Source organism: Bombyx mori, chromosome 7, assembly GCF_030269925.1.
Source record: "Bombyx mori chromosome 7, ASM3026992v2".
NCBI classification, from domain to species: Eukaryota; Metazoa; Arthropoda; class Insecta; order Lepidoptera; family Bombycidae; genus Bombyx; species Bombyx mori.
Genome location: NC_085113.1, coordinates 1,189,453 through 1,209,424, shown reverse-complemented (window position 1 = coordinate 1,209,424; position 19,972 = coordinate 1,189,453). Strand labels below are relative to the sequence as shown.

At 37.9% G+C, this 19,972-nt stretch overlaps 1 protein-coding gene across 10 annotated transcripts in view; it reads left to right on the top strand.

Moving 5' to 3' along the window:
* The window catches only part of LOC101742048 (LIM domain only protein 7), a 210,030-nt gene that overhangs the window by 141,489 nt on the left and 48,569 nt on the right, over positions 1-19,972 (top strand). For all 10 annotated transcript variants that reach the window (XM_004923229.5, XM_062669317.1, XM_062669314.1 and 7 more), the window contains 2 exons: positions 4,220-4,420; positions 12,199-12,338. In XM_004923229.5, the coding sequence (XP_004923286.3) occupies positions 4,220-4,420; positions 12,199-12,338 (341 nt within the window). The remainder of the gene's footprint in view (positions 1-4,219; positions 4,421-12,198; positions 12,339-19,972) is intronic.

Genomic DNA, 19,972 nt, shown 5'->3' with positions numbered 1-19,972 from the left:
GATACGTTGCACGTTGAACGTGGCTATGACATGAACTGAAGCGATCATCCCTGTAGCTTTCCTCTTAAAGTTGACCTTAAAACATGTATTATGATCCAAAAGCTTAAAGGGCTTAGTAAAATGAAAGAATCGAATTAATTTGAAATTAGGGATTTTCTTGTTTTATTCTGTAAAATAAATTCACGATGAGGTTTGGCCAACATTCGCCAAACCACATCACTTGGGATGGTGTAATATAGCGATCTGTTCTTTTTCTTAATACTTTTTACGATATAAGTGATTTATGATTTGTATAGAGGCCTCTAAGAGCGCGTGCCATTCTTTAGCTACAAGATATCAATCAAAGGGATTTTTTTCTGACAAGCTCTTGTCGCGATAGTTTTTTGTTGATGCAGAAGCAGAGATCACTCCACGGATGTACAGAACGGAGATGAAGTCAAGGTCTCAATTACTATGTATAGTGGTTGAGCCTTAATTCAAACCAAACGATTGTCGGCTTTGCGACAGAAGGTGGTAGGACCTCTTGTGAATCCGCAAGGGTAGGTACCACCGCCCCGCCTATTTCTGCCGTGAAGCAGTAATGGGTTTCGGTTTGAAGGGTGGGGTAGCCGTTGTAAATATACTGAGATCTTAGAACTTATATCTCAAGGTGTGTAGCGCATTTACGTTGTAGATGGCTCTAGTAACCACTTAACTCTAGGTGGTCTGTGAGCTCGTCCACACATCTAAGCAATAAAAAAAAAGATGGTGGCACAAACCAGCTTGTTAACGACACCAACACCCGTCGCTAAATCGTGTTCCTATTTAAAAAACATTGTCTATTAAATTCCTGGTATTGTTGCGCATTAAAACTTAATCGTTGTATCAATAAAACGCTTCGTGCCATCAACATTTGAAATAATGCATTAATTATCATAGCTTACTTTCCCCTCTCTCGTCCACGAACGTGGAAAACTGCGAAAGTTTCAAACCGACTGGTTAGTTAACGCGCGACACCCGACCGGTCCCACAACGTAAAACGGAACGTAAATTACAAAAAAAAAAAACATTCGAATTTAAAAATAGAACGAGCGAGTGACAAACGACAGTGTCGAACGGTGAACTAAGTCTAGTTCTAAATTTAAACCGCATACCGAACGGAAATTTAGAACGGCTCAACGGATTGCATGTTCTAATTTTAAATGCGAGTGCAGCTGCCTTAGTGAACTTTGTTTCTTAGGGATTCCTTTTTTTTTTTTAAACATAACTTTCCGTTTTACGCTACACACTTTGATCTTAACTAATATGTTAAGTTCGTGATCGCGAGGCGTGGTTCATCGATTGTTTTATAATTGGCATTGACAGTGAAAGCGTTTGACAGCTGTTATACGATTGCTGGTAAATATTTTCTAAACTTATTCGCCGAGATTAAAACCCTTACTTTCACTGTTTTGAATAAATTACTACAAAGCTATGGGAAGTTAGAGATTGCGTAATGTCGTTTTTCTTTTCTTTCTATAAATTTCTTGTTTTGGATTCGAGAACAGTTCTTAAGATGTTTAAGTTATAATGTACTAATATTAAAGTATTTTGTTAGAATTAACCTTAATACGATTTTTATATTGCCTTTTTTATTGCTATTTTTATTGCCTTTGTAGGCAGACGAACATACGGCCCACCTGATGGTAAGTGGTTAACTTTGCTCATGGACATCAGCAATGCCAGAAGCATAGCTAAGCCGCTGCCTACCATTAACTACTATGAGTTTAGTTTTTCTGAAAAAAGTTAAATCGTAAAATTCGAGAGTAGTCTAAATAGGCAGATGAGTTCACAACCCAACCAGTGTTAAGCGGTTATAGTAGTCCATAGACACTACGACGTTTTTGCTGCGTTCGAAGACTTAATAGCATTGGGATACCGGCTCTATAAACAAAGAATGTTTTTTTTTTAATTGGGCGGTGATATTCTCGTGCTGTGAATGAGTTACTGCTTCCGTTGACCGTTAGTTCGCGCCAATAAAAACAAGTAAAGCCGTATTTATCTGTGGCAGATAAAAATTTAATCCGATTACGAAAAATTTACTGCTGTTACTATAAGTTTTTTACTGGTGGTAGGACCTCTTGTGAGTCCGCGCGGGTAGGTACCACCACCCTGCCTAGTTCTGCCGTGAAGCAGTAATGCGTTTTTATTTGAAGGGCAGAGCAGCCGTTGTAACTATACTGAGACCTTAGAACTTATATCTCAAGGTGGATGGCGCATTTACGTTGTAGATGTCTATGGGCTCCGGTAACCACTTAACACCAGGTGGACTGTGAGCTCGTCCACCTATCTAAGCAATAAAAAAAACATATATATGTATGTATGTATGTATTCTTTGGTTTTTCCGTAATAATAATAAAAAATAATGGAAAGTTGCATTTTTTTATTCGTAATGTTTATATTACGTAAGATCGCGTGTGCTGTCACTACTGCCGGACAATCACTATGTTGATTACTGTGACAGGCGCGTAGTTTAGATAACTGGCAGTATTGTAAGTTTTTTTTTTCGCTTAGTTCACTTGTATCTGGTAAAATCGAGTTTGAACGGGTATTTACCAATTCTTCAATTTCGCCGACAAATTTTGGGATGTTAGCAATTACCCCCTTGGTGTAAAAGGCAGCAGCAAATGCTGACGTTTTGACTGAACTAGTGAGTCAGTGAATAATTTGTATGACCAGTCTGTATAGATAGGACAAAAGCTACATATTTATTCGTTCATAATTCGTATCCATTTAGTGCCAACAAAATTTGCAATATCATCGATTTACAAAACGTCTTATTTTCGGGCTTCTTTTTATATGTATCTTAATGACACCTGAAACGCGCTAAAAATATCAAAATTTTAAGTTTTTAGAAGTACATAAGAAATTTCATGTATAATGTTTTTGTATTCTATTCGTAGCATTCTGGTGTATGAGCGTGTTTGATGGAAAATAGTTAAAATCATTCATGAGTATTAGCAATGGCGTGCAGTGTACTTAGTACGAGTTTTTTAACGTTCTCGATTGCGTAAAAGTTAACTCAAATTTGTATGCAGTTGGAACAGCGCCCCTAACGGCAAACTAACTCCAAGTCCATTGCCCGCAGTGAAATATTTGCTCGACTAGAATCATTACTTGACTACAGCAAATTCGCTCTAATAGTAATGAAAGATCAAAGATAATTAATTAGACTGTCCAGTAATTTCTCTTTTTGAATATATCTTCGAAAATGTACCTAAAAACTATTACCGTAAACTCTAAATGTATTTTAATGCATTTTCGCAATTTTCTGTCTTCAGATTATGTGTAAAAAGAAGAAAGGTGTTTATCTACCATAAAAAAAGTTTAAATTAAAACTTATTTCCAAAGCAATAAGGCTTACAACGGAAAAAATTTACTTGTACAGTTATTTTCCGGTAATTATTCACGGATTAATTCTGGTAATTTCATAAAAATTTCCACTCTTTTATAATTCGAGATGAATTGACGAGATATTAACGGTGATTCGCAAAATTTATTTTTAATACACTGTACCGCTATGTTGTCCCAAGTACCTACTGAAGGTTTTGCTTAAGGATCGCCGAACCGCTCATATTGAGCCCTTCAGGTTGAGCCCGTGAGCTCACCTACCCTGCCGGGCGTAGCTGCAATAGGCTACTAGCCAATGGGTAGATAAAAAATATTCACCTTGTCATTGGCAAGATAACTGCAGAGGCAGTGACTTGATTACTACATTCCAGTTAACAGTTTTCTAAACTTTTATATAAATGGATCTCTCTTTGTTAATCGATTTTCTTTTTTGTTTCTTAGTAGTCATAGAAGATTTTTTGTGTTATAAATAAACAATAGAACAGCAATAGTGTAGTGCCTCAATCGATAAGTAAAAGACCTAAACTTTTTTATTAAATAAACTTAAAGCAAACAAAACGAATCCGTCCGACGGGGGACGCATCAAAGGAAAAACAAAATTGTTATTTTTATTTAATTCCGAGCATTTTCATATTTATCTACCTTTTAAACCTTCTCTGGACTTCCACAAATAATTCAAAGATCAAAATTAGCCAAATCGGCCCAGCCGTTCTCGAGTTTTAGCGATTTTAGATGAAGCAAAAGAAATAATTGTGATACATGCAATAAATCTAAACTCTGAAGTGTCAGATTATAATCGAAATTCATTAATAGCAACAAAATGTTATAATTTTTTTTTTATTGTTTCCAGACCACAGACAGTGCGGACTTCCTGGCGACAAGGCCGCACACGGCTGCCGTCATCCCGGGCAAGCCCGCCGCCAACCCGCTACAGTTTATCCGGGTCGGCCCGGCTGACCTGGGCAGTAGGGCTAGGGAGCAGCTGCGCAGGGCCGAACTAGCCAAAAAGACTGAACCCGCCAAACTTGAGCGGCAAGAGGATTGGCAATCGGTAAGTACTGGTATTCATTGTAAACTATATATAACTAAAACTATGGTGAAACTGGCACATCAATTCCACTGGCGGACTTCTAATTGTCTAATAAATGGGTTAATAAACAAGAATTCCACACGACCACGACTGCTCTGCCAAAAGTAACCGACTATGATGATGACGATGAATGGATTAAGGATTTCACGGCTTACCTACTGGTAAACTGCTTAAAACTATATGCCTATCCTATGACTACGTAAATACTTCAGCGTGGATCCAAAAAGAGCACCCAGGAAGGATTGACTACTATGCAATAATAGGCAGGATATCTCTTTGTGCGGGCTTCCAATTTGCCTACTTTCGCAATTTGTATGGGGCATTAGACTAGACCCGGACTAATAACGCAATTATGTTTTTGCGGGTTTCAATTTTGTCATTCGATTTCATCGCTTGTAAACAATGCACGACGAAACATATTTGTTTGTACGCATTTCTTTATAAAAATTGGTACTTGCTTACGGGGCTTGAGCTCCGACATGGTTCTTGATATTAGTAAACCAAGAGTCCAGAATCTGTTAGGTCACGCCTTTAACTAGAACTGATTGTTAAAGTATGTTGAGATAATCATGCATTAGAAAATGTGACAAACCAAACTTGTTAGCTAGTAGAACTTGTGATGAAAACACAACGAACATCTTTAAACATCCGTATTATTTAAACATAACCCGATTTAACTGATTTAAAATCAGACAGTTTCCCACATCCGCGGAACATCAATAAAAACAGTTCACAATTTCTCTAGTCTGAGATTCGACTTGTCTCGAAAACGTTAATTAATTAATTAACCAGAACGCATCGGTGCTGGAAAGCTGATGTTTAATCAGGCTAATTGGAAACACTGTCAAATTCGAATAAGGCTATAGATAGTTTTGGATTTTTTAAAGCCACTTTTACGGTTGGACATGCTTAGCGCTTAGCGTTTTCATTTCATTATTTAAGATTTTTCGACTATGTAAATCATCCGTGACCACGAAAATGGCTTTTTATGTCCAGATATTTGTTTTTGATTGAAATATACAATATCCGTTATTCATCACATCGACTCCAAGATGCCAATATTTATCACAAATCCCTTATATAGGACGCAAGGAGTGGTGAAATGTTGGAGCGATATTTTTACATTGTTACAGGAGAACTATTTAAAATTTTGATAAAATATTATAACAAAAAACTTCTTCGGCTATTTAAATGGAATAAACGTAATTGAAGTTCAATTTAAAACATCGGACTGTTGATGTTAACGCCAAATAAAAAACGCACTTTTAATTACAAAGATAAATGTCGCGTATTAAGTGAATTTTTTTATTTTTTTTTATTGCTTAGATGTGTGGACGAGCTCACAGCCCACCTGGTGTTAAGTGGTTACTGGAGCCCATAGACATCTATAACGTAAATGCGCCACACACCTTGAGATATAGTTCTAAGGTCTCAGTATTGTCACAACGGCAACCCCACCCTTCAAACCGAAACGCATTACTGCTTCACGGCAGAAATAGGCGGGGCGGTGGTACCTACCCGCGCGGACTCACAAGAGGTCCTACCACCAGTAATTACGAAAATTAAAATTTTTGTATAATTATAATATGTCGTTTAAAACAGATAGCATTTCATATGTGCCCCTCGATATGTTCTTCCGATACTTCAGAACAAGAAAAAACCTAGCTTGAGATCTTATAAATGCCTTTTTTTTGTTTTACACAATTGGATGTTCAAACTCCTTGTAAGTTAACAGTTGCAAAGAAACCTTCCTTCCAAATCTAAGTCGTGGGCACAATTTTAACTATTGGTGGGACGTCTTGTAAGTCCGCACGGGTAGGAGCCATCACTCCTTTCTATTTCTGCCGTAAAGCAGTATCTAATGCGTTTCGGCTTGAAGGGTGGGGCAGCCGTTGTACTGAACTTGAAACCTTAGAACTCATATTAGCTCCGGTAACCCTTTAACACCAGGTGGGTCGTGAGCTCGTACACTCACCTGAGCAATAAAATAAATAAAAACGTTCCCCGGGAGACTTATTTTTTCAATAACGCCTAACATTTACGCTGCGTACTTTTAGACACGCTATACGAACAAATCAAACCACATTACCAACGAAAGCATAAGGACTTCCAATAATTGGTATTCAGTGGTGTTACCACATGCGCCAGATTTATGAGGAACCCCATAACGCACGGGCAACGTGTGGGTATCAAATTTATGTATCGTAAAACACGTTAAATTTTATGGTTATTTATTGTTTAGAATAAATTATTAGGTCTGTTTGTTTTGTTTTATGACTGCAGTCGGTTCTTAAGAATTATGTTGGTAGATGACGGTCTAGCTTCATCAGCCCACACTTGTCCACCGCTGGGCGCAGGCTCGTAAGTTTCCCAATCGATCGGCAGTTTGAGAGTCCCATGCGGAGATGAGAGGGATGTAAAATGTTTATGGAAATGTAGTAGATTTTTTTATTGCTTAGATTAGTGGACGAGCTCACAGCTCACCTGATGTTAAGTGGTCACTGGAGTCCATCTGCAACGTAAATGCGCCATCCACCTTGAGATATAAGATATAAGTCCTTCAAACCGAAACGCATTGCTGCTTCACGGCAGAAGTAGGCGGGGTGGTGGTATCTACCCGTGCGGACTCACAAGATGTCCTACCACCGGTAATTACGCAAATTATAAATTTGCGGATTTGATTTTGATTACACGATGTTATTCCTTCACCGTGGAAGTCAATAGTGAACCTTTGTTAAGTACGTATTTCATTAGAAAAATTGGTAGCCGCCTGCGGGATTCGAACACCGTTGCATCGCTAGATATGAATGCACCAGACGTCTTATCCTTTAGGCCACGACGACTTCAAAATAGCAGTAATAGTAAGAAGGTAGAAAATGCTGAATCCTTTTAGCCTTTTGTTTTTAGCAATAGCATATGCTAGGATACGGATATAAAATCTTAAAGTGCCATCTTATATGTAGAAAACTTCATTCTTAGTGGTTTAAGCTCGTATCAAACAACGAGGGCTCTTGCTAAAATACGAGCAAACAATTTTCAACTACATTCTTAGTTAGTCTACGGTTTGGTTTGCGATCTTAGATCCTTAAGCCCTTCAGTCGACGTATATGACGTAAAAGTGGGAGGTAGCTTGCGTGACATAACGCCTTCAAAGATTACGATCTGTTCCCGGTCATAGATAAACCAAGACAAAAGGGAATCAAAGAACCAATATCACTTTTTATTCTCCACGTACAATAGAGCGGAAACACGACAAGAAACCCACGTATCGCGTCATTTCCGCCACAGGAAACTGCTTTAAACACTAATAATTATTATTATGAATGCTACGAAAAGACTGTTTTACTTTAGATGGCAAGTTCGTTTATATTGTCATAAGAACTCAATGTTTTGTTTTTCGCTGAAAATTCATGATAGACTTTTTTATTAGCCAACTTTCTCGTATGGCCAACCTTGGCTCATGGATTCCATAACGTGGAAACCGTCGCCTATGCCTACGCTCTTGGAGAAATATTTGGGAATTTATTATCCCTTAGAATTCATATCTCAAGGTCGGTGGCGGCATTTATGTTGTAGATATCTATGGGCTTCCGGGAACCATTTAACACTAGGTGGGCCATGGGCTCGTCTACTCACCTAAGCAATAAATAAAAAAAATATGATCCCTAATCAATATTACACACGCACGAACAACTATTTAATATTTATCGGTAAATTGGCAGTTGTGTTCATTATCCTTAGTATCCAATCAAAATTATCTGTACTTGGCACCACTATTTACTTACACAAGAAGTACATGAACGGTTCTCAACGTGATTGCTGTCATTAAAACTAAGTACAACGCATTGTGCAAACCTTCTCGTGAAAAATAACTGCGTAGGTTCTCGATAGTCATATTAAATCCTCATTTCATTGTGTGGTACAACGGACAGAAGGAAGAGGAAAGTAATCCCGAAATAATAAAATGACAAAAAAGTATATTAAATGGTTTCATCAAGTATTTATTCCATTTATTTCAAATTTATCTTTTCTCTCATTGCTGGTTTCGTGGTCGCGCAGGACTGGAATAATCGTTTATGCTGTAACAAAATCATGAAACTTCGATTTTATAGCCATTACTATATGGTCTCAAGAGCTCTTGATGTGCGGTTTTTATTTCATTGGAAGGAGTTATTACTGATGGACCTGGGTGGCCTATTACGGGCCTGGTGGCGAGCACGGACTCAGTTTAATCAGAATGCGGTGTTAATGGCTTCGCACAGTCTAGATCGGTGTTTCCCAACGTGGGGCCCACGCCCCACGAGGGGGCAATTTGATAATTGAGGGGGGGGGTCGCAGTCGCACGAAATCAATATAGAAAATCTGTATTAAAATTATTCTGAATTTGAATTTCAGCTTTTTGATATGTATTGAAATATTACTTGCTGTTTTATTTGAAAACAATGTCATAGTGATTTCTCCTAAAACCTATCATTTATGTTTCTTAAGTGAACAAATCAATTGTTTAATGTTAAAAATTATGTATAAAATATAAAAAATTTAGAAATGTTACAAAGAGGCATGGCACAAAAAGGTTGGGAGACACTGATCTAGATCGTTAACTCATCTGAAAAACAATTTTAATTTTAAGACTATTCTTTCCATCGCTCGTAACTTAGACCCCAGAAACGAACATCGATTAAATTATTTACATTGCCGAGTGAAACGCATAAAAACGCTAGTCTGCGCGCTAGCCAGCAGCACGCGATGTCTTGCACGACTCGTAATTACAGCCTCGCTATGAACCGGCGACGACAAATTACTTCAAGAAACGTTGACGTACAAATTTATGGCTTATTTGTAGCCGTGGCTTATTTTTTTTTCAGTATTCTACATATTAATACGTGAAGCAAAAACTTTGTATCCCTTTTTACGAAAATTGCGCGGACGGAGGAGTATGAAATTTTCCACACTTATAGAGATTATAGAGAATAAGTGCACAATGCTAATTTTTTTTTTAAATAATCCATAAAAGATACATTAAATCAATAAAGAAAACATTACACACACTACAGTGTATTTGACACACACACGCATGCATACTATTTGTTTATTCTCAAACTTTTCTTTGCAGTCTCTCAGTTATAATGTGTCAAATTGAGAATAGATTAAATACTGTTTTCTCTTTATTAATATTTGTCTAAAGTGTAGCCTTGACGAAATATTTTAAACTGGTGGTAGGACCTCTTGTTTAAGAGAAAAACAAAAAAAAAACACTTAAGATAGTGTCGAAGAGTATGCCGTACTGAGACGGCCGACGTTCCAGAGCCTTCGATTTGCCTCGAAGGCTCCGTCGGCCGGGCGTCCTTGGGGTGGGCAGCGCCGTCTGGTTGTAGTGTTGACCGTGGTGACCCCCTTACTCATCCGGGTTCTTACCTCGGAGGGGATCGGCGAAGAGTACAGGGGAGTCGTTTAGTGGGTCCTGAAATCATCCTTGGGCCCACGGTCTCCGCGGACCAGTCCCACATACCCCGCGCGCTCCCTAGGCGGGGGGACCTCGTAGGAGGTTCGGTCCCGGCCAGAAAAAAAAGTGTTGAGGAGTATGTGTTATGATTTGACGTTACTTCAATTACTTTTTTGTACGCATCATTTTAAAATTCGCACAACATATTTATAAATATCATCATTGTAACGCCAGGGTCGCATTGCATATTACTAATTTTATTTGAGTTAGTATGATAGTTAGCGTACAACTAGAAATAGTTTTACTGGTGGTAGGACATCTTGTGAGTCCGCACGGGTACCACCACTCTACCTATTTCTGCCGTGAAGCAGTGATGCGTTCCGGCTTGAAGGGTGGGGCAGCCGTTGTAACTATACCTTAGAACATACATTACCTTAGAACATACATTACCTTAGACCTTAGAACATGTGTCTCAAGGTGGCTGGCGCATTTACGTCTTAGATATCTATGGGCTCCAGTAATCACTTAACACCAGGTGGGCTGCGTGATCGTCCATTCATCTATGAAATAAAATATAAAAAAGTAGTACGTGAATCCAGGTCTTACGTAGGAGGGTGTGAACCATATTTAAACCGAATATTTTATAGTTTAGCATAGTTATTGACACTTGAAGTTTTTTTTTTTTTGCTTAGATGGATGGACGAGCTCACAACCCACCTGGTGTTAAGTGGTTACTGGAGCCCATAGACATCCACAACGTAAGTGCGCCACCCACCTTCAGATACAAGTTCTAAGTACTTACAACAAGTACAAGTATAGTTACTTGAGACCACAAGTGAACTTGTATGAGCCACAATACCCAAAAGATATTCTTCAAACTTAATTATGCATTTTTATTTGTTTATCTCCGTCCACTGACTGATAAACAAGACGAAACGAGCGAAAAATGTGTTATAAGACAATTTTTAATATCAATATTGTACAAATTAAAACAGCATAAAAATATTATCAGCAAATTCTTAAACGACGGTACGTGACTATTGTGCACAAAATGCTGAATATTTCGTAATATTTATCGAAATGAATTTAATTACAACAGTTTAAATTAATGTAATTTATTATCAGAATTATGTGTTTGGATTTTATCATTGTATTAGACAACGGGACCACGATTACGTCCCTATTAATAGAGATGATAATACTAGATAACAGTAACCATAACAGGGATTATTCCCTGTAATTAGTATTAGTGGAAGTCAAGAGCAGTGCTTCGCAGAATCTACCAACGGATCGGAAACGCGCCCCACTTAGAAGATCCGACGAGAAACTCAGTGGGCTAAAATTTCATGAATACATTTTAAATATACGAACTTTGAATAGAATGATGATAAATGTAATATGAATCTGACCTTGCTATGTTGATGCCAATCAGTCTAGAATCGCTGTTACATTGTTGCATTAACTCACTTTTATGGGTCAGGGACCGAGAATAAAACGTATTATTTATGTTAATTGTAACCTTATCATAATACATTCATAAACTAGCTACAATGATGACGTCACGAAATGACCTGACAAGAATACTTAGACGATAAATAACCTCATCAAGATGGTTTTAGGGTCTAATCTTGTAAAACAGCTGCAGAACTCAGGTGAGCAATAATTATAATTGAGGGTCCAGTAGAGGAAGCGTATTTCACAAAAGATCTATCATATATTTTCATCTAATACTTCGATAAATCTCTTATTTTTGGAACGAAGTTCCTTATGGGACGATACCCTAACCGGGAAAAAACATCCGTAACGTAAGATTTTTATTAATTATGCACACAGTGTACGACTTAACTTTGTAATAAAGAAAAAAAAATAACATATTTTTTTATCATTCATTGACCACGATCTCAGAGCGTTCTTTTGCGCAATACACTAACTCTTATGCAAACAACCGTGAATGAAGTGTACCACAATAAGTTCGCACGTTACCGAATGACCGTGGGTTGTTGCGAAACCTCCAGTTTTATTTTCTTTATACCTCGAATAGAACTTAAAATTAATATTTTTATAATAAGGAACTTCTTCCTATCCGGTGTCCCACGACACCACACATCCTTTTTATTGCCTTTCTAGGCAGACGAGCATACGGCCCACCTGATGGCAAGTGGTTACCGTCGCTCATGGACATCAGCAATGCCAGGGGCAGAGCTAAGCCGCTGCCTACAAATCTTGAACATCAGATATGTGTTAATAAACATCTCTTTATTTATTTGAGAATTACACATTCCTTATGTTGTTTTAGAACCTGGACAACTGGAAGTCTTCGCGTCGGAAGCGCGTCGAGCACATCATTGAGCGGTGCGTGGAGGTGCGCCGGATGGAGACCGAGACAGGTCAGCCCAGAGCCAAGTCCAAGACCTTCAACGAGATGCTGGAAGAAAGGTCAGTATTCCTATTTTTTCCTCGACCAAGACCTCGGCTTTGCAAGCGGCTGTCTCTTCAATTTCTGGTGTGAATTTCGTCAATGATATTTTAATCTTTAAACGAGCAATTATTGTATATAAATATATATATTTATGAACAGGCGATTTCGGGGGCGATAAATCGATCTAGCTACGATTTATTTTCAGATAATGTTGTTTTATTCGTGTTTTCAATAGTCAACTTTATCGTTAATTATCAACTTAAACATAAACTTTTTTTTTTATTGAAAGAAAATAACAAATATTTAGTTCGTATTTAAATATTTTTTCTAAAAAAAAAACAAATTATCAAAAAAAACAACCGATCATCCTCTAGTTAGGGTTAAACATAAAGATCGTCAAGTCAGCCGGTTGGTATTGAGTAAATCTTATCAGGGATCTTCTAAGATTGGCAAAAAAATCGCAAGGAATCAATCATCAGGTGAACGAAATACTCGTGTGCATTTATATAGAATATGTAAAATGTAAATAAATTATCTTAAATACAATAATTAAATACACAATTACTAAAAAAAATAGCAATAAACCATTTTATAGCTACTAATGATTAGCCCTGAATTATTATCTTCAACAAATAATCCGAAACCGCAGAGTTAAATCAAATTGAGTTCCACAAATTGAACGAAATCTATTTGTTTAATTAACTGCCAATCACTCAAATTGAATTATTTACAAATACCGAATATAATGACGGCACAGTCGATGGAAAACTAATCGAAATAATTCGGTATCGATTCAAAACGATATAACGATATCGATTACTCAATTCGATACATAGAGTACTTATAATAGCTATCTGACGTATTACAAAATGCCCTTCTATATTTTTTTGTTCAATTTTCCAAATTAAAACCCTTTCCTTGCCTATAATAGATTTTTTTTTGTGTAAATTCTGCTTATCTAACTACCATAACTGCGAGGAGCCATTCTGGCTTTCTCATAATTGTTGGGCAAGCTCGCAGGCCTCAGTCTGAGAGGGTTTACTAACATTAGGCCTAGCAAGAGCAGCGATTAGTAGAATCTACCACCACATCGGAATCGCGACCCACTGAGAAGATCCGGCGAGAAACTCAGTGGGCTGTGTCTTTGGGGAGACATACACTAGTATAAGATAATCGGTATCCACTGGTAGTAATATTCAAATGTCATTTTTTAAATAAAATAATAAAAAGTACATGAACATTAGAGCAAAAAGTCGTATCCACCAATAATTATTTACGTCATCACGTTATGAGTTAGGTATACATTAAAATGTAATGATAGTTTAGTAAAAAATCCAACTCAAAAATATATATACCTACTGTGCTCACTACATACCGTCTATCTTTCTATTATATTTCACTGTTGAATACGCGAAGCTTATGAAGAGTATTCTGCTGTAATCAATGACGTTCGTATCGCCCCGGCATTGCTCATGTCCATTAAATAATTTTTTAGACGATTGAGAGAACGTAACAAAGCTTTAAATGGAATTGAAATTTAGACATACTTTTTGTTTAACCTTTTTTTTTTATTGCTTAGATGGATGGACGAGCTCACAGCCCACCTGGTGTTAAGTGGTTACTGGAGCCCATAGACATCTACAACGTAAATGCGCCACCCACCTCGAGATATAAGTTCTAAAGATCTCAGTATAGTTACAACGGCTACTCCACCCTTCGAACCGAAACGCATTACTGCTTCACGGCGGAAATAGGCGGGGTGGTGGTACCTACCCGTGCGTACTCCCAAGAGGTCCTACCACCAGTGAACTCCCAAGAGGTCCTACCACCAGTAAGCTCACTTAAAATACCATTTCTTCACATTCAATCAAATTTTATATTCACGTGTTTTAAATTTTCAGAGAACATTATTATCGTTGGAACATGAAGTAACAATGACTCTAATAATTACGACTGTCGAAAGAAGTTACGTTATACCAATTTAAAATAAAATAAAGAAATAATGGATTCGACCTTATCCTATTACTATATCGCTTTCAATCGTTAATTGCTTTAGTTCACACATTCTTTTAACTACACGTACGCACGTATGTATTTGAACCAAATTTTTAATAAATGCAAGAATAACGCGTTCGTAAATTGCTATAAAAATTTGGAAAAAGTGTTTTTTCTTCGTATTCTAGAATTTCTGAGCAATTAAGTGGTAAAACACGTTGATGGTAAATATGACAATAAAAAAAATATCTAACAGAAACTTGCATTACAACGATGAGAATTTCAAGATAATCAGTTATCAGATAACCAAGATAGTCAATCAGTATCGGATAATCAGATCATCAAGATATCCAGGTACATACATAAGTTCCGAACAACAATTGAGCAGCCCCTCATGATTGATAATCGCCTTATCGTTGCCGCCGCGGTCTACTCCCCGAATCCTGATCACGCAGGAGCCAGTCACCGTCGACGACCTAGACACGTCCTTACGAATCCATCAGATCCAATAACCTTTCCATTAAACGTCTTCAGCTCTAACACTAGGAGCAGGCTTAGGGACCCCGTTAACGTACTCGTCGAACTCGATAAAGAGGTCGACGTGTAACCTAACCCATGCATCAGCTCGCTCAGTTTCTCGCCGGATCTTCTCAGCGGGTCGCGATTCCAATCCGGTAGTAGATTCATTCGCGAAGCAGCTACTCTTGAGTTGTTAGTTCTCCCTTGGAAGCGCTCGAGTAGCTGGTAGCAAATCCCGCCCCTCCTGGCTGAGCCTTAGCTCGCCCACCTGTCCTAGTTAAACTGGAAAGGCCTCTGGACCAACAGTAATCCGAACTCATAAAAAAAGACAAAAAATCAAGCAGCCAGTCTAGAGAATAATGGCAATCGCTTATTGGAAGATCTTACCTTTGTAAGTAACAACTTCTTCGGACCTTGTTCCGATATCCGTGACTGATATAATTACTCCATAACCAAACATTGGAAAGGGGGACATCAAAATAATCAACTTCCGAGAATGAATTTAAACATTAAAACAGACTTAATTTGATTTTTATCAGCAAATTGATCTTGGACACTACGGGCATTTGTATACTTTTGTCCGTTTTCAGATGTCAAAGCCCCAATTCGATACTACTAAAATACTACCGGTTGGTCCAAAGGAGTTGGGTTCCTATTTCTGTTTTTGCTGCGAAGCAATTATATCGATTTTAAGGATAGGGCTACCTTTAAACAATAATTCTTCGACTTCAGGTGTCACCTATGGGACAGAATTCAGGATCCAGGAACCACTTAACACCAGGTGATCTTGTGCAATAAAACAAACCCCAATTCGGTGTCTTGAAGACGAACTCTTTGGCCGTGTATTCAAGTAGGCTGTTAATATCTCTAATTCATTAACATTATCCGTTATAATAAATTGTCTAAAAGTACCATTTCGTTAATAAAATGCAGACAACCGACTTTAACATTGTATCGACTGTCGTTGCGATCGGTAATCGTTATTGCGGTATTTGCTAATATCGATATCACGAATATCGATACAAGTTATCGATTCTCAACGGTGGTAATGTAATATCGATGTCATTGACCATGCGGTGTACGGTTGCGTGTCAGGGTTTTGTTAGAGCTGACTACCGTTTTATCATAATAATTAAATGTATACACACAAATGTCATTTTTAAATTCGCTTTCGTTTGACGATTATATGTGTGATGGGCAATGTAATAGTTAATAAAAGTATTGATATAAATTGTAAATTAGGTATTATATCAAAACATTGAATCTGTTATTACGCAATAATCACGTTATCAAATTTCCTTAGCAAAATTGCCGAAATTGCCGAATTTCGTTGAATCTTCACATTGAACTTACTCAAAAGTTAAGAAGAAGATTAAAACTAGGGGTGATAAGCAGGGGCTTTGCTGTGATTACCCCCCCCCCTCCCCACTTCCCATATTGCTCTGGTTCTATCTCTGGTCGGGATCGAGCATCGGGCGTAAAAGTTCGTTCAGGTTTTGTGGGTAGTTTTTCTGTGGGCCAGCTGTGTAGTTTCCGCTGTCCTGCCCATCTTTCCTCAAGTCCTAGCCCACACGAAGGTCCAGAGTCCGACATAATCCGGTCCGACATTCTATCGGCCGGTTATCGTTATCTGTAAATGGACACATCCCCACAGTCTAAGCAACGACAGCAAATCAACATCATACCCTCCATGCTCGGAAGGAAATAAAACACGGATTTTCGTTTTAATTTTTTTCAAGTTTTTACTTCTTCCTATTCGTACACTCTTGACAGAGTGGTCGTGATCATGCGTCAGTCGGATCCTGCGATACCGATGCACTTGTGATGCGACGCCATGTGGCACGGTGTTTCGCAGAGTGAGAGCAATCGTCTATGTTGGTTATGTTGGAGTGAGTCACCGATTTTATGAGGTCGGTCCATCGTGTTGGAGATCGTCCCCGATATCTTTTGCCCTCGAGTTTCCCTTGCACCGCCAACCGCTCAATGGAGTTCTCATTACGAGTTTAATCATTAAGTAATAAGTTTAATTATTAAACCTCATTACGTTTTTACACCATACAAATAATGATCTAAACAGATTGAACTTGGAGTACCTACTCGTAAAATTTACCGTAAAGGCTACCATTTCGCAACACCAATAAATCTAAACCATTCGAATTTGGTTCGGTAGTGGTTTAGAACGTTTGAAGAAAGAAAAAAAAACCAGTCGGTCACGGATTTCTTATTTGCTTCCATCACGTAATAGTCAATAGGTTTCCCATGACCTATCTGAAGTTTAAGTAAATCTGATGAAAATAAATCGTTTTACCTGTGAAAATTAGCACTATTTAAACGGTTTAATGAACGCGGTGTCCGTACGTGTGAGTAGCACTACCCATTCTTTTTTACCACGACGCATTTACAATAACAGGACTACATCACTAAATTACTACTAAAAGTACATAATTGCCTTTGTATTCCAAGCCTATGAAATAAATGCCTAATTATATATGTAGTTTACAAACTAAAAAAATACCTTAAAAACAAACCGAAGTAACAATTGATTTAATTTTTTTATTAATCCTGTTGATGCCGGCTAGGATGTTACAGAGAAAATATAAAAATACAGTACTTAATTTGCCATAGGTCCTTGATGCTCATTGTGTGTGAAGATTTTCAAGTTAATCGGAAATCTTGAAGTCGATCAAAATGATGTTCTAATATTTCGATAAACACATATTCATACCAAGCTAACAAAAGCATGTCCCCTTCTGGCTGAGGCTGTGCTCGCCCAGCTGTCCTGGTGAAATTGGAAAGGCCAGGCCACCAGTAATTCTTTACCATTACCTATCCGTGACGTGCTCAAATCAAATCATAAAACTTCCAACTATAAGGCAATTCAATTATTTATCGACTTCATTCTGAATAGTATCCAAAACAATAACAACTAAATGTAAAAACAAAAAAAAAATGTCAATATTCCACTTATTATTATGTGTTTTTATTTCAGTAAATAAACCATAACATTTTGTTAGTAAGTATTACTTATAATCTATGTTCGTAACTTAAAAACCTAAGACATAGATATTTGACTAAGTATTTTTTTTTCCTTGTGCCTGCTGCAAAGGCTTCAATCTATGTATATAAAAATGAATTGCTGTTTGTTAGTCTCGCTAAAACTCGAGAACGGCTAGACCTGGATAATTAAGAAAATGCTAGGAATTAAATAAAAATAACAATTTTGTTTTCCCTTTGATGTGTCCCCCGTCGGACGGATTCCTTTTGTTTGTTTTAAGTTTATTTTATACAAAAGTTTAGGTTTTTTATTTATCAATTGAGGCACTACGAAGTCTGCCGGGTCAGTTAGTTATCATATAAAATTGATTTGTCTTTTATTAAACTTAAACTTTAACTAAATATCGACGAAATTCATTGAACAGTTCTCATATTTCATACGTCGGCAACCCTATCAAACGTATATTAAGAGCTCAAGCTCCAAGGTAGCTATCAACCAGACTATCGGAGGTTCGCTAAACGATCGATATTTACGAGATTATCGGTAACAACTACATTTACTGTCGGATATACCAAGAGTTGTGGTCAAAATCATACAATGTTAAGTGCTGACGCCGAGAAATCATTAGTGAGTAGGAAGTACTGGATCAGTACGAAATTGGTTTGAAAGGTTTTTTTATGTATTTTATTTCTTATTTACACATATCGTAGTAGTGGTATTGTGTAGCCTGTAAATGTAAATCGAAAAATTGGCCAAAATTAGAATAGCATGATGACAACAAGCGCTATGCAAAAAGACTGAAAAAAAAATGAACAAAAAAGTTAACATATTTCGCAGTCGTCATGGCCTAAAAGATAAGACGCTTGGTATATTCATATCAACCGATGCGAATGTACCGGTGTTCAAATCCTACAGGAAGGTACTTTTTTTTCTAATAAAACGAACTAAACGTGACCACCCATGATTTTCACTATAAAGCAATAATACTGTGCAGTTAAAATAAAATATGCAAAAGTATAATTTGTGTTATTACCGGTGGTAGGGCCAGTATTGAAAACCAGTATGGTTCGGTACCATCAACCTGTCTATTGCGGCTGCGATGCATACGTTACAGCTTGGAATCGAGACTGGGGCCTATTAGTACAAGTAACTGCTTAAAATTAGGTAACGCCACGTCTGTATCTACTGAAAATCCGGTCACCGTCCTCGTCGAACCCGACGCTTGCGACGAAGGGCTCGACGAGCGAATTAACCCACAGAGACAGCCCTTTCACAGTTTCTCGCCGAATCTTCTCAGTGGATCGCGTTTCCGATCCGGTGGTAGATTCTGCGTAGCACTGCTCTTGCTAGGATCAGTGCTAGCATCACTCCGGTTTGAGCCCCGTGAGCTCACCTACTAGTTAAGGTTACGCTGAAATAGCCTCTCAAGGCTATCAGCTTAGGTAGGACAAAAATTACTGAAAAACAACTAAAAAACTACTAAAGTCCCTAAAGAGCTAGTTTAAAATCCTGCTATGAACAAGGGCATATTGTTTCCCCATGTAAAAAATATCTTAGAAGACATTCGATTCCCGAAGGCAGTCAACTTTCGTATGACATAAGTGTGTGTTCAGACGGCTATCGTTTTACGACCGTTCCGCTTTACGCTCACAACACGACTGATCGGATTACATATGTACAACGTATACATACTTTGTACATGTCCTCAAATACTTTTCTAATTCATATATAATTTAATTATTTTTTTCTTACTTATGCTGATACCTTGAGAGGCTATTTCAGCTTCTCCTTGATGTGTAGGTGAGCTCACGGGGCTCAAACCGGGAGTGTTGCCAACACTGGCTCTAGCAAGAGCAGTGCTTCGCAGAATCTACCACCGGATCGGAAACGCGACCCACTGAAAAGATCCAGCGAGAAACTCAGTGTGCTGTGTCTATGGATTAATTTCGGGTTGACGAATTCGGCGAGGACGGTGACCGGTACTTGAGGTACCTAAAAGCACCGTTAATGGATCGGGAGGATCCGTAATGACGTGTTTATTGCGACGTCGACTGTTTATCATTCGATCTACAGGATCGGGTGTTTCCGGAGTGTTCTGTGATGGCTACCGTCACACAAACACTTTAGTACGTGACTTTAGTC